The 24,064-nt window shown below is 36.3% G+C and overlaps 1 protein-coding gene across 1 annotated transcript; it reads right to left on the minus strand.

Annotated features, from left to right (window-relative positions):
• Window positions 1-743: 743 nt before the first annotated feature.
• LOC117316129 (dolichyl-diphosphooligosaccharide--protein glycosyltransferase subunit STT3A) lies at window positions 744-24,055 on the minus strand. Its single transcript, XM_033870628.1, has 15 exons — window positions 24,026-24,055; window positions 22,916-23,058; window positions 21,816-21,998; window positions 20,965-21,110; window positions 20,149-20,346; window positions 18,567-18,677; window positions 17,589-17,669; window positions 16,167-16,323; window positions 15,451-15,603; window positions 14,733-14,980; window positions 11,513-11,701; window positions 7,994-8,110; window positions 6,109-6,211; window positions 3,610-3,798; window positions 744-2,669 (listed from the first exon to the last, which is right to left on the minus strand). Exons 2-15 carry the CDS (start codon window positions 23,028-23,030, stop codon window positions 2,524-2,526), a joined length of 2,136 nt encoding a protein of 711 aa, XP_033726519.1. The 5' UTR covers window positions 23,031-23,058; window positions 24,026-24,055; the 3' UTR covers window positions 744-2,523.
• Between the last annotated feature and the right edge of the window lie 9 nt (window positions 24,056-24,064).

The raw sequence follows: 24,064 nt of genomic DNA on the forward strand, positions 1-24,064 counted from the left end.
ACTAAGGACAAAGGGGAACCTACATATGAAAGTTTAGAAAGATCCCCTGGTTACTTTCTTAGAAATAGCGATAACAATATTCAATAGTCAAAATCAAAGATGGCTGCCTGTCGGCCATGTTTTATGATCAATCCCAAAATGCAATATGCACAACTTGGGATCAAGAGGAACCTACATATGAAATTTGAGAAAGATCCCTTCAGTACTTTTTGAGAAATAGCGATAACTAACTTCAATGGTCAGAATCTAAGATGGCTGCCTGTCGGCCATGTTCTTTTCCAATTGCTCCCAAAGTGGAATATGCACAACTAGGATCAAAGGAAACCTGCATGTTTAATTCGAGAAAGATCCCTTCAGTACTTTCTTAGATTTAGCGATACCAAGCTTCAAATGTCAAAATCCAAGATGGCCGCCTGTCCGCCATGTTGTTTTCATATCGCTCTCACAATAAAGGTTTATAACCTAAATATTGTGTATACGATCTATTTAAAGAAATGCAAATACTAATATAAATTAATCAAACTTCAGTTGAATGTGCAACTTATCTTTGAATATTATGAATGACAGACAGACATGCATCATGGCATTAGCTCACCAGTCCTTCAGACCAGACAAGCTAACAATAATCCATTATAGTTGTTCATGTCAAAATTTTCTCAAATCTCTTCACTGGGGTAAGATCATATTATGGTCCGAAATATATTTATTTCCACTTAAACCAACATAAAAAAAAGATACACATCTTAAATAAAAGATAACTTTATTTCTGACAATGAAAGTATACAATGTTCACCCTAACAGTTAATAACGAGATGTGATGACCTAAACAAAGCTCTAACACAGAGACAAGTACACTCTCTTTCACTACTAGTCTTCATTTTCTCTAGGAATGCATATTCACCAAATACTGAAATTCTTTCCATGTTCTCTGGTCATTGTTTAAGTAGATAATATACTTAAGGTTTTTAAATGTCAGTAGCACTACTGCAGAATTAAAGCTAAGCATTTTGTGAATCTGAAAAAGTTAAAACTTCACAATTTCTCCTTCAAGTTAGCCACTACAATAAGAAATGGTGGAGAAAATCATAATTTCAGAAAAGATACTGAAGTATGAAGAATGGGAATCCTGTTATTATTAAATTTCATTATTGACTGATTAAAGCTTGTTGTGTCAAAAGACCAGTAGTAGCACTTCAGTCAAACAAAAATGTTGTAAACAAAATTACAAAACATGGCAACCTCGATAACTATCCTTGTACACCTTAAATATGGATTAAAATAGCATCTTTTTGAATTTTAGCAGTGCACTGAAAACATTACCTAAATTATTATTGTGCTTTATGCTGAAATTAGATATACGTACTTCAATTATAGTGGCTAAAATATGGATGTTTATAGTTTGTATATTTGTTCAACTTCAAATTAATTATTTTGTTTTTTGCCAAAAAGAATAAACTCATCTGTAAGATGATCAGAAACATGGAATCTGCCTCAATAAATATTGAGAACATCACCAGTCCCTGTCAGCAGATGGAGACACAAGCTACTCCAGCAGTATAGAATCCCACTTTAAACCAAATTTGTATCATAGCTTATAAACTAAAGTGAAGTCATTCTTTACACTTAACAAATTAAAATTCTGAAACAGGCTTTGAGATACCAAATTTTGCTTTATGTGACATATGCATAGGTTCTTCTATTAAAGATCTCTATGTCTGGTTCTGAACCTGTCTTTATAAAAAGTGTGAGGGACAATGTCATGGGTTAAGTGTCCCGGTTCCTCAAATACTGAAATAGCTGGTTTTGTCAAAATTTACATAGGCATAATATTTTCAAAACACTAATTCAGTATCAATACTGAACACTTTCATCCATGCAATGTAGAGCTGGTTCTGTTTTTTATTTATCAATGTTTGCGTTTAGTCATATTTTAAGGATCAAAGAATGAAAACTTTTATAACCTGAATACAACACAGATTTCAAGGAAAGAAAGAACAGGCACAATATTTCTTTATATGACTTTACAACTCAACACACAATTATAGTTTTGAAAATCAGTTCTCAAGAACAAATGCCTGGATTGTAAACTTCTGGATGACAAGAGTGGAGATAAATGTGGCTTGAATGTAAAAGTTATAAACTTTCCTGTTGTTCCATGAATCTTAAATTAAATCGAAAATCTTCTCACTCCCATCACTCTTTTTAAAATTTCCTTGTTTTTTGGGGTCTTTTCACAAAACTGATAGAAAAAAATATCCCCAGTCACAATAATTGAGACAACCACAAACAGTTTCCTTTCAATCTTAACCTTAATAAATTGATTCTTAAATATCTCTTCAACTGAACATATTACTTTTTTTAAAATCTTGAGACAAAATGTTATGTAGGATTTATAAAAACTGGATGTTACATGAACTGCACTCATATGATATTAAATACTTCCAGTGAGAAATGTCTATCATCAGCATAATTACATGTCAGTATATTAAAAATAAATGTCTTTTCTGACAGCTACAACACTGTTTAGAGTCCCCTGTTGTCTAAATCTTTCACTTTGTAAATGCGGACGAGCCAGTGCTCTGTTGTGTAAGCTTCTTCTAAAACATCAAGTTCAAAATCTTTGTTTCCAATTTCAGCATTACGTACTCGGTCGTAACCAGTGGGTTTTCCTGAAATGTAAAAACAAAAGTGAATATAACTACATCATTAATCCAAACACCTAACTATTTTTTTATGCTGATAAGATATAGTAAGAGATCCCTGAGGGATCGTGTTGCCCACTATTTACTGTTTATCGGTCATATGAATCGTTGTCTACATGGGAAATCTAGATATGAAGTTTAAGAACTTTCTGAAACTGGTAACTAATTTCAACTTTTAAAATTCAAGAAAGCTGTCTGTCGTCTATTTTGTATTCCCAATCAGTCCCAAAATTAAATAGACACAACTTGAATTGGATCAAGTGGAACCTACACATGAAGTTTTGAGAAATATCACTCCAATACCTCTCATTAAATAATGGTAAGAAACTTCAACCCTCAAAATCCAAAATGGCCACCTGTCAAAGCAAGTAAAACCTACATGTGAAGTTTGAGAAGTATCCGTCTATTTCAAGGCAATTTGAAATTTGAGTCATGAAGAAGCCATACATATTATAATCTAGATGTCAAAGCAAACTAGAATGGTTGTACAGGGGCCAATTCATGTGAACCCAAGGCCACAAAAGTGACGGAAATGGCATAAAATTTTTATAAATATGAAACTGAGGCCACAAAAGTGGTGGAAATGGCCAACAATTTGTATAAATGTGAAACTGAGGCCACGAAAGTGACGAAAATGGCCAACATTTTGTATAAATGTGAAACTGAGGCCACAAAAGTGACAGAAATGGCCAACAATTTGTATAAATGTGAAACCGAGGCCACGAAAGTGACGGAAATGGCCAACATTTTGTATAAATGTGAAGCGGTGAAAGTGACCAATGTCCCATGGTGCACCTACATACCAAATTTCATTAAAAACAGACTATTTAAATTTGGACCAATCAAGAGGCCAGGAAATGGCAGCCATTTTGTTGGGAGATAACTCTGTAATAAACTAGAATCTTACCTCCCTCTGTGTAGACTGACCCGAACCTGTAATAGCACATTTTGTACATCAGACAGTTAAGGAGGGTCGGGGAACCGTCTTTATCAATACGGAACTCTCCCTGTGGTGTATAGTAGTCAGATTCCTTTATGTGAGCTCCTCGATCTGTGCTCCCTCCAATCCTAACCATCCACAGGAACTTGTTGATATCTGTATGACGGTGTATTAAATAATTCAGTAATTTTTCATTGTATTTTCATACAAACACAAAAAGACGAAAAAAGTTTATTAAATAAATGTACATAGTAGGAACTCCTAAAATTAAAAAAGGAGAAAATTAAAAAAAAAAGAGGACATTTTTGAGGATACAATAAAATTGCTAAATGTAGCAAAATTGAAAAACAAACTCAACAAGTATGGATAGTATTGCAACAGCAATACAAAGTCCCCTGCCTGACCCAGGAGTGCACCTATTTATTTCCCATTTTTTAAACTACCTGTTATACTGATCACGTATACCAAGTTTCGTTAAAATCGGAGTAGTACTTTAGGAGTTGTCCGGACATGTCTCAACCAATGAGAAGCCGGCGGCCATTTTGAAAAATGTTTTTTTTCGAAAAGAAAAATTGGGATGCACAACTACATGTTATACTGATCATGTATACCAAGTTTCGTTAAAATTGGAGTAGTACTTTAGGAGGAGTTGCCCGGACAAGTCTCAACCAATGAGAAGTCGGCGGCCATTTTGAAAATTGGTTTTTCGGGGAAAAAAATGTGGGATGCACAACTACATGTTATACTGATCATGTAGACCAAGTTTCGTTAAAATCGGAGTAGTACTTTAGAAGGAGTTGTCCGGACAACTATTGCGTGACAGAGACAGACAGACAGACGGAGGGTAAACCTATAGTCCCACCGTTTTTCAAACGGCAGGGGACTTATAAGGAAAATTAGCCCATCACAATATTTGAGTGAAAGCAGGTTCTTTTTGCTGCAATCATTTGTTAACCACTACAATTAGAACGATAATTAATTTTAGTTAGTTCATAGATGATTGCTCACATGACACTTTGGAGCCTAGCAGAAGGACAAGAGATCAAAGATAGACCTTGTACCCACCATCGAATGATTTTTATTTATTCAAAGTAAGACAGAGCTTTACTTCAATGATTTGATAACATAGAGATCCTACATATGAAATCTAAGAGAGATTCTAGAACTTGCAATTAGAAATAGTAACACCAAACTTTCAGTCCGTTTGTTTTCTGGATCAGATTTAAAATCAAACGGGTAGTGAATTTCGATAAAAATCCTTCCAGTACTTCTAAAGTACAAGTAATAGCAATAACAAACTTCAAAATTTCAAAATCAAAGATGGTCATCTTGTGGCCTTTTCCCCTCCTGGATCAGACTCAAAATCAAATGAGTGCAACTAGGGACCAAGGGCAACCTACATAATATTATGAAGTTTGAGAAAAATCCTTCCCGTCTTTCTCAAAAAACAGCAATAACAAGGATTGCTGCAGAATGGACGACTGACCACGAGCGATTTGAATAAACAAAAGGCCCATGGGCCTTAACGGTCACCGGATTTTTGAAATATGTCAGGAAATTTGATTGACACTTTTTGGGATCAGTCGGGGCCAACATGTGCATACATGTTGGCCCTCCCCAGGGGCAAACGTGAGACCCCAGGTTCATGAAATTCACAATTTTGGTAAAGCAACTCAAGACCCTTCCATCTATGAAGAGTATTTGATTCTACCATATCTGAGAGTAGAGAAGAAGATTTTTGAAATTTCAGTCAATTTGACCCTTTTTGGCCTCGCCCACCAGCCCCTGGGGGTCAACCAGGGCCAACATGTACATACCATCAAACTGTCATCCAATGCTGATAATTTGAACCAAGTTAGAATGAATTACAATAGAAATCCAACAAATAATAGTCAAAAATGTGATTTCCCTATATAAACTATAGTAAAGTTAACCCCCTCCCCAGGGGCAAACGTGAGACCCTAGGGTCATGAAATTCACAATTTGGTAAAGTATCTTAAGACCCTTTCATTTATGAAAAGTGTTTGATTCCACCTTATCTGAGAGTAGAGAAGAAGATTTTTGAAGTTTTAGTCAATTTGACCCTTTTTGGCCCTGCCCCTCAGGCCCCTGGGTGATGGGGACCATATAATTCATAATTTTAGTTGACCTTTAGCCATAGAAGCTCCCTGCGAAATTTCATTGAATTTGGTTCAGTGGTTTTGGAGAAGTTGAAAATGTAAATTGTTTACGGACGGACGACAGACGATGACGGACAAAAGGCGATTGGAATAGGTTACTTGAGACTTTGTCTCAGGTGACCTAAAAAATTGCATTTGGTAGCATTTCAAGTATCTTATCATGATCTTGTAAACAGAACTTTCTCTACAACTTTAAAGACTTTTCTTGGCCAGAAGGCAACTTAGAATTCTATGACCATATTCTATGACAGTAAGGACTTTTAAGTTACATGTATCAAATTCTTACCATCAGAGGAATACCCTGTCAATCCACCAAAGATGACAAGCACGTAATTAACATCTAATTCACGCATTATTTCATATGCTTTATCTTCTGTTGATGACATGGCCTGAAAAAAAATTAAAAAATAAAATATAATAAAAGAAATAAAGAGAATGTATCTAAACCATTTATGAAGATGTACACAAAATCTAACAGTTCAGATTAGACTGCACAGAAACGTTTGATTCAAAATGAATTTCAATATGCAACCAATTACCATTAATAAATGAATGACAAATTCAGCAAAACTCTTTAACCAAATTTGTTGATGGATGCAAGATTGCGCTTTATGCCTTTGACCACTTTGTAGCAGCTTGGCACAAAAACTCACACAAACTTAATATTTCTCATACCAAACAAATACAATTTTCAGATTTTAGTTAATTTCTAAGTATGAAATTATGTTTTTTAGTCAATATCACAAAGTTACCATAATGGGACATTTTCTTATTTAGTCAATATCTCAAAGTTATTATAATGGGACATTAAGTCAAAGTTTGTTGAAGGAAAACTGGCTTCAATTTCATAAGTCAAACCAACATTTCTCAGAAATCTGAAAAGCCTGAAACATTTCTCAGAAATCTGAAGCCTAAAACCATTGACATAATAATAGTCATGTCCCTTCACACCCAAATGTTATATATCATTTTGGCTAATTCCGGGAGTCTTAAGGGTGTACTGGAAACCATGGTGTGTGAGAGATAGCCTATGTGTAAGGGGAGATAAATGTCGGTATTGTCTGGACCCGGGTGTAAACACTTACCTGACCAACACGGGATATGTGTGTGTTGTTACAGGTGTAAACACTTACCTGACCAACACGGGATATGTGTGTGTTGTACAGGTGTAAACACTTACCTGACCAACACGCGATATGTGTGTGTTGTTACAGGTGTAAACACTTACCTGACCAACACGGGATATGTGTGTGTTGTTACAGGTGTAAACACGTACCTGACCAACACGGGATATGTGTGTGTTGTTACAGGTGTAAACACGTACCTGACCAACACGGGATATGTGTGTGTTGTTACAGGTGTAAACACTTACCTGACCAACACGGGATATGTGTGTGTTGTACAGGTGTAAACACTTACCTGACCAACACGTGATATGTGTGTGTTGTTACAGGTGTAAACACTTACCTGACCAACACGGGATATGTGTGTGTTGTTACAGGTGTAAACACTTACCTGACCAACACGGGATATGTGTGTGTTGTACAGGTGTAAACACTTACCTGACCAACACGGGATATGTGTGTGTTGTACAGGTGTAAACACTTACCTGACCAACACGGGATATGAGTGTGTTGTTACAGGTGTAAACACTTACCTGACCAACACGTGATATGTGTGTGTTGTACAGGTGTAAACACGTACCTGACCAACACGGGATATGTGTGTGTTGTTACAGGTGTAAACACGTACCTGACCAACACGTGATATGTGTGTGTTGTACAGGTGTAAACACTTACCTGACCAACACGGGATATGTGTGTGTTGTTACAGGTGTAAACACTTACCTGACCAACACGTGATATGTGTGTGTTGTACAGGTGTAAACACTTACCTGACCAACACGTGATATGTGTGTGTTGTACAGGTGTAAACACTTACCTGACCAACACGTGATATGTGTGTGTTGTACAGGTGTAAACACTTACCTGACCAACACATGATATGTGTGTGTTGTACAGGTGTAAACACTTACCTGACCAACACGGGATATGTGTGTGTTGTACAGGTGTAAACACTTACCTGACCAACACATGATATGTGTGTGTTGTACAGGTGTAAACACTTACCTGACCAACACGGGATATGTGTGTGTTGTTGTAAACACTTACCTGACCAACACGCGATATGTGTGTGTTGTTCCACGTGTTATTGTCCACCAGTATAGTCCTGTTGGCCATCGCTGTTATCTGATAACCATAATCCCACCAAGACATAACCTTTGCATCCTGTAAATATCAACACAAAAAAAACTTAAATGACAAGATACTTTCAAATACCCATTCAAGAAAAACTGAAAATATTTCTCAAACATTTTTTGCCTATGCATTGCAAGAAATGGAGTTACCTCCTTCCCTGAAGGGTCTACAATATTCACATGAAAAATATGTAATTTTTAGGGAAAACAACTCTCCAGGTGAATACATAATTTATTATACCTTACACTGTTTTCAGTCACAATAGAATAAGACAGCGTATACACGTGTTTCAGAAGCCTTGATGTCTCCAAAGAATGATTCTCTGTAACAGGAATTGCCCCCGACTTGCATGTGGCAAGTGTACAAAGAAGGCACTGAAGTATACTGGCTTCATAATGCACAGCTTGCTAGGAGGAATTATATATACAAAACCAATAATAACAAAAAAAGATAAGGCCAAATAAAATTAATTTCTTGTTTCTCAGGCCCGCCCGCATCCAATATGAACCCCCTGCACCACTCACTTTTTATTGAAATCAAAAAAATAAAAACGTCCGCGCCGAAAAATAAATTCCGGAAAAAATTCGACGTTGGTTGCCGCAATATCCGGAACTTGCCCGATCCGTGTTTTAGAATCTCCCAAATCAGATCATTGAAACGTTTGTTTATCTTTTAGAAGCTTGATTTTTCGATTGCACATGGTAGCAATGATTTCCATTCAAATATCTTTTTCTGGCAGTGTTATTTTACCCTGGACAATCATATCGAATTATAGCGACACTTGTTCGTTTGGCGAACTTTACAAGGGTCTGCGCGATGGATCGCTTGGTCCCGACGACTGGTCGTTTCCGCCAAAATTCACAGATCATGATGTGTCGGCCGCGATCGGCAAACGGAAAGCTGATGTTTTTGATAAAGTAATGATCGATGTCTTTGAAGGTAAACGAAGCAACAAAACTGTTTGGACATTATGTAAGAACCAAATCTTAAAACATAGGGAGTTCCTGATCACTTGTGTACATCTGGTGAACATTGAACATAAAATTGTATTTCAATTGTTTTTCAATTTAAATTGCAAGTTTAATACCAGAAAATAAAGACAATAGTTTAAAATTAAGATTTCTTTATTCATTTTATGCATTTAACAATTGACACAATTTCAAATTACATGATTCATGTATATGTATCATTATGTGACTGAGAGAAAAAAATAAAAAAGTCCCTCCCTCATCACATTTTTAGGTAGTAAAAAAAAAAAAAAAAAAACTCCCTCCCTCATCCTTTTTTGGAAAAATGTGCCTGAGAAACAAGACATTAATTTTGTTTGGCCTAAACGGCATAATTTTAGTGCTAGTGGTTATAATGTAAAACTGCTGGTGAAATAAATCAACGAACTAATGCGTTTCAGCAAGGATAACAAAATTATATCGGTTTGAATCATTTTGGTGATAAGACTGCATTTGAATCAGGAATATAATTATATTAATGTGTCATTTGAAAAGATACATCCACTTATTCAGCTTGTATTCTTAACTTTGTTTCGTTTTAACTGCATATCTGCATTTTGCATTTACTGCTACACTGACCAATCACATACTTCATCTTGACCAGTAACGCCACCTGTCGCCTCATATCCGGCGCCAAAAGAATATTATACGGCTATGCCGAAAAACTTCCTGTAGTATTACTATACTAGATAAGGTGGGTCAGCATACCTTTTTCTGATGACATAGATAAAATAAACATTTGATGTTTACAATTTGTCTCTCTGAAATTGTTATTTTTGATGACCTCAAATTTGATTACAGTGTAACTTCCCAAAACTGTTCATTCTCAAAATCGGTCAAAGAACGAAGTGGTGATGTAAGGAATTGATCCTTCTTTATATATCATAGTAATAAACTAGAGTTATGACACCACTCACCATAGACTGACAGAAGTTTGTGGTGAGTGTGTATAATTCAGCTAGCTAAACCCCTTTCTTACGATATATTTTGTGAAGAAAGTGTAGAACAGACTGATTTTTAACTTGTAAAATCGAATGAAAACAGAAAGAGTAATCTGGTGTTGTTTTTTTGTTATTGTTCAGAGTGAAATCACAATGATAATTATTCTCATACTTTTAATCAATAGGTAAATAGTGTTTTCTTAGCCAGTTGTTTTTTTGTTATTGATCAGAGTGAAATCACAATGATAATTATTCTGGTACTTTTAATCAATAGGTAAATAGTGTTTTCTTAGCCAGCCTAACAGCTAACTCCTTTACACATGAATTATTGTCTCAGTGCAGTCGGTAATATTCCTAAATGGTTACATATATACATATACATGTACATAAGAAGTGACACAATGTAATCAGGAAATGTCTGGTAATCTCCTACAATGTCGTTGTAACTGTAATTTATAGACATTTCTTGACATACATGTAGTATGTGAACTGAATCTAATAAACCCCTTATCTATTTTACAAAGTTTCATTGACAAACTAATATGTAATTTTCAATTCTTGCCCGTATTTATTTTGTTATATTACACCCGTCTGATATACCATTATACAGCAAACATATTAAATACAGCGGTTATATCTCCCCAGCCTATCATATCAGGTACATACCTCAGTAGTGTTATATCTCCCCAGCCTATCATATCAGGTACATACCTCAGTAGTGTTATATCTCCCCAGCCTATCATATCAGGTACATACCTCAGTAGTGTTATATCTCCCCAGCCTATCATATCAGGTACATACCTCAGTAGTGTTATATCTCCCCAGCCTATCATATCAGGTACACATACCTCAGTAGTGTTATATCTCCCCAGCCTATCATATCAGGTACATACCTCAGTAGTGTTATATCTCCCCAGCCTATCATATCAGGTACATACCTCAGTAGTGTTATATCTCCCCAGCCTATCATATCAGGTACATACCTCAGTAGTGTTATATCTCCCCAGTCTATAATATCAGGTACATACCTCAGTAGTGTTATATCTCCCCAGCCTATCATATCAGGTACATACCTCAGTAGTGATATATCTCCCCAGTCTATCATATCAGGTACATACCTCAGTAGTGTTATATCTCCCCAGCCTATCATATCAGGTACATACCTCAGTAGTGTTATATCTCCCCAGCCTATCATATCAGGTACATACCTCAGTAGTGTTATATCTCCCCAGCCTATCATATCAGGTACACATACCTCAGTAGTGTTATATCTCCCCAGCCTATCATATCAGGTACATACCTCAGTAGTGTTATATCTCCCCAGCCTATCATATCAGGTACATACCTCAGTAGTGTTATATCTCCCCAGCCTATCATATCAGGTACACATACCTCAGTAGTGTTATATCTCCCCAGCCTATCATATCAGGTACACATACCTCAGTAGTGTTATATCTCCCCAGCCTATCATATCAGGTACATACCTCAGCGGTGTTGTGTCTCAGCCAGTAGTAAGCCTCTCTGAAGTCGTCGAATATAATTCTGCCACCATCTCCAGCCCGAGCGGAGAGGACGATGGAAGGACTGGAGTAGGCTTCAGAGGTCACCCAGGTACAATGGAAGGTGTAAGTGATGAGGAAGGCTGTGATCATAAAAACCACACCCGAGGCTACCTAAAATAGTAAAACATCAATTTAATAGTAAGTGATGAGGAAGGCTGTGATCATGAACAAGAGGCCCAATGGGCCTGTATCGCTCACCTGGCTCTACAGCAACTTTGAAGTTGATTGAGGTCATTTCTAAAGATACTATGTTGATTACCTCTTTATTCAAATATCATTGTAAGCTAGTTTTATTCATATTAAAATTTTTCTAGTCCTTCATTCCAGCATTCTATTGGCCTAATATCAGATCTTGGAGGCTCTTGGCTATCGCAAAATTATTGTTTACAGATTTAAGCCGATTTCACCCCTGTGACCTTGAATGTAGGTCAAGGTAATTTATTTGAACAAAATTGGTAGCCCTTCACCCCAGCATGCTACAGGCCCAATATCAAGTCCCTTGGCCTCTTGGTTATTGAGAAGTCGTTTGAAGATTATAGCCTATTTGACCCATGTGACCTTGAATGAAGGTCAAGGTCATTTATTTGAACAAACTTGGTAGCCCTTCACCCCAGCATGCTACAGGCCTAATATCAAGTCCCTGGGCCTCTTGGTTATTGAGAAGAAGTTGTTTGAATGAAAAAGTTGACGCCGGACGGCCGGCCGCCGCACCGCGGCATAAGCTCACTTGCCCTTCGGGCAGGTGAGCTAAAAACCACACCCAAGGCTACCTAAGATAAGGAAATATCAATTTAATAGTAAGTGATGAGGAAGGCTGTGATCATAAGTAATTCATTTGTATAAAATTGTATCCTTCACTTCAGCAAGCTACAGGCCCAATATCAGGTCTCTGGGCTTATTGGTTATTGAGAAGAAGTTGTTTAAATGGAAAAGTTGAAGCCAGGCAGTTAGCCAGATGAAGGACACTTCACCACAGCCACTTAGGTGAGCTAAACATCACAAAGAATACTTGCCTTGAAAGTACAAATTTCTGGGAAAATAAAAAAGTCTGTTTTTCAGAATTTCAGCAAAAAAAACCCCTTTTCTTTAAAGCGCTTTTTCTAAAACCTCAACTTTTTATGGGAGTCATTTGATAAGCATACAATGCAATGAAAAATGAAACAATATTATAATTTGTTTCCCCATGAATTCTTTAGAGTTATCACCTATTCTGAAAATCCACAGCAACTTATCCTATGACTTCCCAGTTCCACTCTTTGGCCTCTTGAATCATCACTTATGTGTCCACATTGGACAGAGTTGAGATAATCTTATATTCATCGTATAAACAATCTGTTATCAGATCCATACCAAGAGGTCACATTCTCACTACTGTACAATCTTAATTAAGTAACCCCTTGGTTTAGATTTCACTTTGGCATAGTATACCAAAAACTGACAAATTTGTGCAAAATTTTAACAAGAGGCCCAATGGGCCTGTATCGCTCACCTGGCTCTACAGCAACTTTGAAGTTGATTGAGGTCATTTCTACAGATACTATGCTGATTACCTCTTTATTCAAATATCATAGTAAGCTAGGTTTATTCCTATTAATAAATTTTCTAGTCCTTCATTCCAGCAATCTATTGGCCTAATATCAGGTCTCGGAGGCTCTTGGCTATCGCAAAATTATTGTTTACAGATTTAAGCCGATTTCACAACTGTGACCTTGAATGTAGGTCAAGGTCATTTATATGAACAAAATTGGTAGCCCTTCACCCTAGCATGCTACAGGCCCAATATCAAGTCCCTGGGCCTCTTGGTTATTGAGGAGAAGTCGTTTAAAGATTAAAGCCTATTTGACCCATGTGACCTTGAATGAAGGTCAAGGTCATTCATTTGAACAAACTTTGTAGCCCTTCACCCCAGCATGCTACAGACCCAATACCAAGTCCTTGGGCCTCTTGGTTATTGAGAAGAAGTCATTTGAAGATTATAGCCTATTTGACCCATGTGACCTTGAATGAAGGTCAAAGTCATTTATTTGAACAAACTTTGTAGCCCCTCACCCCAGCATGCTACAGGCCCAATATCAAGTCCCTTGGCCTCTTGGTTATTGAGAAGAAGTCGTTTGAAGATTATTGCTTATTTGACCCATGTGACCTTGAATGAAGGTCAAAGTCATTTATTTGAACAAACTTTGTAGCCCTTCACCCCAGCATGCAACAGGCCTAATATCAAGTCCTTGGGCCTTTTGGTTATTGAGAAGAAGTCGTTTGAAGATTATAGCCTATTTAACCAATGTGACCTTGAATGAAGGTCAAGGTCATTTATTTGAACAAACTTTGTAGCCCTTCACCCCAGCATGCTACAGGCCCAATATCAAGTCCCTGGGCCTCTTGGTTATTGAGAAGAAGTCGTTTGAAGATTATAGCCTATTTGACCAATGTGACCTTGAATGAAGGTCAAGGTCATTTATTTGAACAAACTTTGTAGTCCTTCACCCCAGCATGCTACAGGCCTAATATCAAGTCCCTGGGCCTCTTGGTTATTGAGAAGAAGTTGTTTGAATGAAAAAGTTGACGCCGGACGGCCGGACGCCGCACCACGGCATAAGCTCACTTGCCCTTCGGGCAGGTGAACTAATAACAAAATGTACCAGCTGGTATGATGACCTCTGGCCAGTAAACCAAGGTCAAAGAGGTAACCAGCTGATCACTCACTGTAGCAAGACTTTGAATTGAACACAGCCACAAACAGGCAGAGTACAGAGTGTTAACTTGCTGATAAACTTTCTCTTAAGTATTTATTAAACATAAAAATTAAGCTTATCAAAAATAACAAGCACACAGGCCCTCGCTAAATCATTAACAGTGATCTTGACCCTTACCCAAAAACTCTGAACCCAAACTTGTCCAAAAATATTATAGTCCATTATCATAGTCCATTATCAAAGTGTGAAGTTTGATGATAAAAATCCCTCAAGGAATAAAGCACAAGAGTAGGGCTAAACTTTGGTGTTATGTACAGGTACAAGAGGGATGGAAACCTATAGTTGTTCCCCTGGTTTGATAATCATATGAAGTGGACTCCCAGGAGAAAGCAGGCAATTACATCTGATAATAGTACCTATGACCTAAAGACACACTCGGCAAACAATACCTCATTCTTAAATGGATAGTTGGTTATCTCCCCTTTCTTGGCCTTCTTGGCTTTCTTTGTGATGTCCAAGTTCTTCATATACGATATGAGAGTGGCCGAGATACCGATTCCTGAGAGGATACACATAACTGGAGCCAGGACCAACATCAGACGCACCATGACACCCGCGAAGTAGATACTGGTGGCTCCGTACATGATGATGAAGATGTTGGCATCAGTCAAGTGAGTGAAACAGAAGTAGAGACCCACTGTGAAATAATAATACTCATGTTAAAAGTACTGTCAATTCATAATAATAATAGATAATAATTAATAATAGATTTTCAAAGTATTTAAACCTAGATTTTTTTTATTTTACAAGAATGGAAAACACCAGAATAACAATAATGGTGCTGAGCATTTGCTACTGCTTTAATCAAGATGATTCAAATGCAAAATTTAAGTTCTTGTTTTTTAATAAAAACATTTTTGATGTAAAAAAAAATAAATTTAATTCCCCCAATATGATTTCAAAACAACTTTCATACAAAATGTCAGCAACCTATCACTTAACTATTCATGAGTACATGACAAACTACCAAGTTCTTAATCCAACTTGTGGATGAAAGGCCACACCATACACCTCTGACTAGAGCCTAAATATAGGAGATTTAACGTTTAGTGAGTAACATCACAGGCCAGAGTTATGTATCCACTACCTATTATCTAATTAACTTACCCGGGAACATGAAAACAAGAAGCTGAAGGTCAAAGTAGAAGGAACTCCATGTGGTTGGCTGATGTTCGGATACAGACGCAATGATGGGGATGTTGTTTTTGGCGTAGGATGGGTCCAGCAAGGAGTAGAAACGTCCAGTCCATGGCGAGATTTCTTATCACAGTTAAGGTTATAATATTCATCATCAGCTCAAGGCAAACATGATGTATATTTTATTGTTAAGTTGCTTTTTAATATTTCTTTGACAACCTTAGAGCATTTTATTTTTAGATCCCAAGCTGGAAATTATGGTATTGAAGGAGACTTTTGTTTTTGTAGCTACTTGGTATTCTCTGTTCTATGCATTTGGACACTAATGGATTTGTACCAGGGAACTGCCTCGCGTGGGTTTCTAACTCGAGACCCAGGGGTGGAGGAATAGTGATAAAGTGCTCATGGACAGAGTCCTACCTAAAAATCAAGATGTGTATTTGTCCATAAATTCATTGACCATTAGTAACAAATATATTGCATGCTTTGGTGGCGGCCCCCAAGATGGGGATCGCCAAAAAATGTTTCCCACTAGAGTTCCAAAGTTTTATATGTAAGCTGGCTTTTTATTGGCTGCTATTTTAGAGCCAAAACGAGAATCTCGGGAGTGTGGGTTACCGACGGAGCATAAATCCCTCATGCCTGTGAAAAATTAAAACAAAGCCAGTTGACTTTTTGAAGGATACTGCCAGTTGCTGTGGCAATGGCTGCAGCAGTTGTTCCCAGAATTCCGACCAAGAGGATGATGCTCCTAAATAAGGTGTTGAACTGCTCAGAGGTCAATTTGGATCGAATGTAGTCAACAAAAGCATGTATCTGACAGAGACCAAACACGCCGAAGGCCTGAAATAATACATAATATAATTCTTTTATTTTTATTTCACCAATTATGAACATCTCTCTTTAAAGCAAATGTATACGTAACTTCATGTAGCTACTACACAAATCAAATATCATTTGACATGTCCATATTTCATTCTGGTCTATATGTAATAAAGAGATGTTGGCACCCACCATTGACTGGCCTTTATCGGTCCTATGAAATCATTCCCCACTTCCTCTTTATTGTTTGATTACATGGGTAACCTACATATGAAGGAAGATCTAAACAGAACTGGTTGGTGCGATAATTTTGACCTGTCTATAAAGGCAACCTGTCTATAGTGACCGTTTTTCTGCCTCCTTTTGGGCAGTCTTTATAGACAGGTTTGACTGTATATCAAATACATATTCAAGCATCAAATTACAAGAGCACCGGCTACATGTATCTGCCATTTCGATTTCTGATCAGACTCAAAACTAGGGGCAATGGGGAATCTACATGTGAAGTACTTTTCAAGAAATAGTGATAAGAATTGTTTACGGACAGATGGCAGACACAGGACAATTTGAATAGCCTACCATCTGATGTTTTGGGCTAAAAATCAAACTTTCTACAAAAACTAATTAAACAACCAATTTTTAATAAAGCCGTTGTTGAAATCAAAATAAAGTTCACAGTCTGTGTACCGGAATCTTGCCTGGAACCAAAATAAAGTTCACAGTCTGTGTACCGGAATCTTGTCTGGAACCAAAATAAAGTTCACAGTCTGTGTACCGGAATCTTGCCTGGAACCAAAATAAAGTTCACAGTCTGTGTACCGGAATCTTGTCTGGAACCAAAATAAAGTTCACAGTCTGTGTACCGGAATCTTGTCTGGAACCAAAATAAAGTTCACAGTCTGTGTACCGGAATCTTGCCTGGAACCAGCATATAATTTTCACCCAAACCTATATTACATGGTTGCCTCCCTTTCAATATTATCATGTCACTGACTTAAATATAGACTTTAGGGCGGATAACTATAAGAATGTATTTTCCTGGTAAAGATGGACACTAGAGTGTCCCATAAAGTCAAAGAAAGAAGGAATGGACGTCTAGGAGGCAAAATGTATAAAGTGTGATATTTGATATTTTCTCCCAACATTTTATAGCCTGGAAGAGGACCACATTTAAATCATAATCAAAACACATGTATATTGATGGAGTTAGATCCTATACATTTCCCATTTTCACTGTATTTTCCCTATAAAGTCAGCTTACTATAAAATACCAATATAAAACTTACAGCCATGTGTTCACTGGATTGTACAGGCTGGAAACCCACAAAAGAGATCTGCATGGACAGGATTGTTCCCAAGCAGTACACCTAGAAAATGAAAGAACAGTTAAATGTGGTTAGTTCAGTTGACATCAAACACTATATCTGGTTATTATTCAATTCTACAGGAGCATACAGTGATTTCATGGAGAAATTTCAATATCGCATGATTTTCTGAGAAAGCATCTCATATACAAATGACCTGAAGAGTATATAGACTTGAAAGGATACTTTGACATCAAACATAATTATATCAATTAGATTTAATAACCAACCTAAACTGATTCCTCTCAGAGGAATGTGTGGACAGACGACACATTTTTTGGTGAAGTGTAAGGAGTAAATATGAATATTTAAATTTGCAAATTTAGATGGAAACATGTGGAGTTAATAATCAAATTTTATATTATTTTATGTAAGTTGTAAGTGATTTATTTTTTAAAACATATCCAGATATTTAAATTTTTCTGAGTACTGTATTTATCCTCAAATAATCCTCCTCCCCTAGAATAACAGTTACGTATTAAAGTCTGAGGAGAGCTTAATGATGAAACCACTTTTAGCTCACTATTCTAAAATTGATGATTCTGCAATAAGAGGCCCAATGGGAATGTTTCTCTCACCTCTGATCTGAGAAATTGGTTTAAGATAAAATATTTATTGTGTTATTGAAGTATGAGTTTGCTTTGTTACTAAATTTTTTTAAGAAGATGTTATAAATTTTTTATAATCTATGATTTCTCTGACCTAGAAAATACATATAGTTTACTCATGTAAATATCAACACCCAAGGATGTTAGCTGTTGATCCACACAAAAGTTGACGCTAGAAAGACAATGGATGCTGCACTAAAGAGTAACCTCACTTGCCTTTTAGGTGCACGTGGGTAACCTAAAAATGAAGAACGAGGCTGATTTGCAGATAAATACAGTGTATAACGCTTACCGAGGAGTATGCAACATAGATGCGATGAGAGAATCGGCCAGTCATCATCAGGGCAAGAACGTGAAGAGGGATCAAGTTGATGAGAAACACATATCCTCCCCAAGATGACACCTGTCAAATACAACAAATCAGTGAAAATATATGTAGTACAGGCCATCATGTAGACCCTCGTCAAATACACCTGTCAAATACAATAAATCAGTGAAGAGGAAAATATGTGTTGTACGGGCCATCATGTAGACCCTTGAGAGAATGTTTCTGACTCCAGAAATTCAGATCTGATGCTTGGGATTGAAGAGACTAACTCTTCTGTTTTTTGAGAAATAGTGAGATGACGTCTGAAATTGCTAAAAAATCCACGGTCACCTGGCTACCCCTTTGTAGTCGAGTATTACTGAAATAATGGTATAGTTCTCCAAGATGGTGTCCACATTTGAATTATGATGAATCTTGGGACTTCTGTTCTATGAGGATAAAGGCTAGAAACATATACAAGTCTAACAAAAATCAGATTGACACAAATAGCAAGCAATATTCCCCCGCGAAAGGAAAATTTACTCCCCACAAACTAGGTCCGACTGAGTCAGGCATGAAATATAAGTCACATGAAGTTTAACTTAATACAGTAATGTGCTCTCAAATTGTTGCAGCCAGCGACATAAAAACCATGACTGGAAAATTCCTTTGATTCTCTCTAGGTCACCATTTAGCTATAGTCAAACACAGACAATAGGAAGCTGAAAATAAAGAGGATTATGTTTTTAATAGCTGTACCAGATGGTATGATGACCTCTGGCCAGTAAACCAAGGTCAAAGAGGTAACCAGCTGACCACTCACTGTAGCAAGACTTTGAATTGCACACCACCACAAACAGGCAGAGTACAGAGTGTTAGCTTGCAAAGAAAGTTGAGAAACAACTTTTTATTAAACCAAGCAAAAATTACAAAAAAAGAGTTGTTCATTGTTTGTGGTGTCAATAGCCACATAATACTAAATAGTTTACCAATATAAATAGTAGAATCCCAACCAAGGATTATTAATGATAATAATTTTCTATACATGATGCACAATTGCTATATTGCAAGTAAGAACAGCACAGCAAGTATTATCAAAGTACAAAACTAGATCTCCCCTTCTCCTTTACTAGGCGTTAAATATTTTGAACTCAATTGACCTTTGACCTTGAGGTCAAGGTCACAATCATCCAATGCAGAGCACTGCATATCATCAGTTGTGATATAAAGGTCTACAGCTACTTTCAATGAAGGTATAATGACTTGAACAGTTTAAAAGTTATCACTGGATACAAAATATTCGAAGAAATTGTATTCGACCTTTGATTTTGACAATACGTTCAACATGACCTCACAGCAGTGTATTGTTGAAGAAGATATAAGTACTAATACATTACGTCTCCCCTCATTTTCTGGGGAGACAATTATTTTCACTTTTTTCTTAATATTCTGTAATATTTGAGTGCTTCATTGTGTAATGTGACACAACCGAGATGGAAAAAGCACCTGTTAATCACTTATTATGGCTTGTTCCTCAGAAACGTGCGAGAAATCTTGTAATACTCACCATGTAGAAGTAAGCTAGAGCACACAAGCATCCCCAGAAAATGGAGCCTGTCTTCACTGCCTTTATCCACAGGGTGTAAGTCAACAACATACAGAAGATGGCAATACCCTCGTTATCGTAAGACCCAGCCACTGAACGGGAGATGTAACCTGGGACTATGGAAATCATGGCTGCTGCTACTAGACCCGCACTAGCATCCTGCAATATAAGGACAAAATCACACAAAAATTCTAACCATTCTGTTAACAGGTCATGAATTAAACTCTAATACATGTAAATAAATGTAATGCTTCAAGGACACTTAAATCAATAGAAAATATGGATAATTTTAATTAATGAAAGTATCAGCAATGAATTTTACACAAAAATACTAGAAAATCATCTGTAGAAATTGCCAATGTCATCACAATATATCAATTAAATACCTTATTTATCCTATAATTAGCCCAGGTGGCCAGGATAACACTAGGTAAGGATTATTAGATTTATTAGAATTTTTACTGAGCTTTAATATCTTAGTGCCAGATATATTGTAAAGGTATTATACTTGAACTTAATGATATACAGTAAAATATCTTCGGTGAGAGGCTCCAGAAATTCAATCTACAGTGAGTATGGCAGAAAACGAGTCTTTTTATATAAAATCATTTCAATTAGATCAGTTTTTATGGTTCTTGTGTGACAAACAAGCAGCCCTCCAGTTATGTAGATATGTATGTTTATTGGAAAAACCTAAAGTTACAAAAACAGATATCAGGTATTTAAATTTTTTAACTAGAGGCCATCTCAATACATCACAATATTGATGAAACTTGCCTTGAGCTCCTTGGTGAAGTGGTAAGTGACGAGTGTGGTTAGACTGGAGAAGAGAGGAGCCAGAAACACACAAACATTCCTGATGTCAATGGTGATGTGGAAAAAGTTCATCACATGATACAATGCCGCAGAGGTCACCATCAAACCTGTTTTCAAATCAAAATATATATTATTTTGCTAAGCCATTAAAACTGATATTTACAAACAAGTAAACATACCGTACAAAACACAACAGAGGTCATCATTGTTGTCCAATCTAACATACTCGAAGGTTATAGACAGGTCTTTTTCTCACTGGTTTGAGGTGGGGCCTTTTTGTCCCATTTTGGGAAGAAAACTGGTGAATTGGGAAAGATTTTTTTCAGGAGTAAACTGCAAATTTCAGGAATTTAGCTTTAAAATGAAATTATTCCAATTGGGAATGGGGCCCATTAATGGCCCCAAAAAGCCCCCAGAAAAAGCCCTGCTAGATAATTTGACAATGTATGTAATAGTCCTAATCTATTAAATGGTATATCTTATGTTAGGAAACAATGTGTTTAATATTCCTGATAAATCAAATGGTATATCTCATGTTAGTTAACACACTTAAAAGACCCCATTTCAAATTGATCAAGTTGCCTAATTTTCGCAATGAGGTAAACAAAACTATCAAAATATGTAAAACTGATATTTTCCATGTGAGGACACAAAATCCGGCCATTTATGTTATTCATTTAAAAATTACCTCCTAAACAAAATATTCCCAATTTCTGCAATGAGCCAATTTCCAAAACTGGCCAGGAAAAACATTGATTATTAATGCTATACTTCAGACACTTTTGTCTGTTACCTGGATGAGTGAACATTACCTGGATAGATGGTTCCCCCAATGATACGGCCCAGTGGGTACCAGGCTCGGTCATCAAACCAGTTATGGAATTGGTAGAAGCCTTCTTCTGTCAGGTAACGTGTTGTACGATAATTGAAGTAGGGATCAAATTCGTGGATAACACTCTCAAATCTCAACACAGAAAACAGCCTTGTGGAAAAAGCTTAAAAAGAATTATAAAAGTATCCATAAATCTGCAAACTCACACTGACTCTTTAAAACATTATATAATATCCCTAGTATATATATATTCCGTCAAAATTTAACACTTTGGAACTACAAAGAAATCTTCAGTGACACCAACATTTATTGTCTTAGTATATATAGTGTTTGTCATATATATACTAAATAATCATAAAATTCTCCTGAATAAAGATTCCAACTGAAGTTTGAAAAGTTCCATTAATGTACATCAATCATTGTACTTCATGAGAGAAGACTAAGTCCATTTTCTACTTCTGGTCAAAATGTTTGTGTTGACCCATGGATTATGACTGGATTACTGGTTAGTGTTTTTTTCTGGTTCTTCTCTTTGAATAATGTGAGGGATATCATCTGAATGATCATGTGAACATGCATCAGCACATTAAAATGTTTTTTTGCTTTATTATGATGTTTCCTTCAAAGGGAAAATCAAATAAAAAAGCTAAATTTTTTATGTTTCCCACTGTATATACTTCCAGTCTAAAATAAAACTGGAAGGAAGTTGAATGGGAAATAAAATTACAATTACAGAATTAATAACATATGTTTCTACTAACATGTCAAGAAAATAAGATTACATGGTATATATTGATCAGGAAGGTTTTTTTTATCAATTAATAGTTTTAAACAAGCTTTTACAGAAGAATGAATCCAACTTTTATAGTCCTTCAATAAAAATAGACAAAATAATTCAGAGTAGGCCTGAAAATATATGGTCAGTGGAACACTTGTTATTTTTTAGGCCAATGATTTCAAGACTATATAGGTGTAGTATGAGTGTATAAAAGACAACGAAAAATATGGATATAATCGACACTCTGCCTTTCCAAAGCCTAGATTTGGTTGTTTAACAGAAACACAGAAAATTAAACTTACACAAGATTCCAGCTATAGTGAGGATAGACATCTTAAGTAGGGTGTCCTGCTTATCAGGAGACATCTTGAGAAGCCAAGACATCCCAAAAACAGGACTGCTGCTACTGGTCTTCATGATTGGGTAGTCACCGTTGGAATTAACACTAGATGAAAAATAACCTTTTAGTTATTGATTTGAACATTTTTTTATGTTTTAAGCTTGGTACACTTAATTATAGAATATGATCTCATAGCTCCAATGTTGTTTCAACATTCAATTGAATACTCAACCTATAGACATCTAGATCTGTTAAGTTGAAACTAGCTGTCACAGAAATTCACTAGATATAGGTTGAACAGTTTGGAATTCCTTTCTTGGAAAGTCATAACAATCTCAATTTTGTAAAACGACTGTATATTTTTACAATTGAGCGAGCTCTATGTAAACAGCATCTCAATTTGGAATTTGAGTTTATGCATGACAGCTGTCTTGCTTATATAAACAACTTTGGTTTGTAAAGTTTACATTTTTTGACAAAGTTTTCAGTTTTTACACCTTCCAAATAAATGGTAATTTGAATTCAATAAAATCATCTGAAAATACGAAAATTGTTGAAACAAATGACAACCTGCATATTTAATGTTTTTCTTCCTTGAAAGTATAGCAAACTTTCGCTATTCTGAAGCGGATACACCTCGATCATTATAAAATATCTCTCAATTTCAAAACATCCCGTTAGCTTTGCACCCCACCCTCTCATTCAGCCAAATGTGGAAATGCATACCATCACTCACACGGCCATTACACGCACAAACACAATCGGGATAATTTAGCTTCCACTACGTTATTTCAAATGAAAGTTTCTTTCTTTTAAAAGTTTATCTTCATTTAAGATTGAAACTCAGCCTATGATTGAAAAGTCAATGTGTACAGTAGGTCTGCCACATCAGCACGTGTAGTCTAAAGGGCCAAACCGGTTTACGGGTTGGCATGCCGTTTTTATCTCTGTTTTCGAAAATTTTGGTTTATATATATCAACAGTTAAATAAATATATTTAAAATAACTAGACACTGACGATGCGTTGCACTAAAATTACACAAACTAGCCTAATCAACATTCTTGTTCTTACCCGGTGTTTTGACCAAACGTAGACTGTCTGCAAAAGAAA

The sequence above is a fragment of the Pecten maximus genome, chromosome 18, assembly GCF_902652985.1.
Source record: "Pecten maximus chromosome 18, xPecMax1.1, whole genome shotgun sequence".
Lineage (NCBI taxonomy): Eukaryota > Metazoa > Mollusca > Bivalvia > Pectinida > Pectinidae > Pecten > Pecten maximus.

Excerpts from the sequence above, each read along its gene's own strand:
- LOC117316129 (XM_033870628.1), bottom strand. The coding sequence starts at position 23,030 with ATGAAGACCAGTAGCAGCAGTCCTGTTTTTGGGATGTCTTGGCTTCTC. Across the intron at positions 20,347-20,964 it reads ACTTCACCAAGGAGCTCAAG|GATGCTAGTGCGGGTCTAGT; the intron begins GCAAGTTTCATC and ends CTTATATTGCAG. Across the intron at positions 11,702-14,732 it reads ACTATCCATTTAAGAATGAG|GTAGCCTCGGGTGTGGTTTT; the intron begins GTATTGTTTGCC and ends TTACTATTTTAG.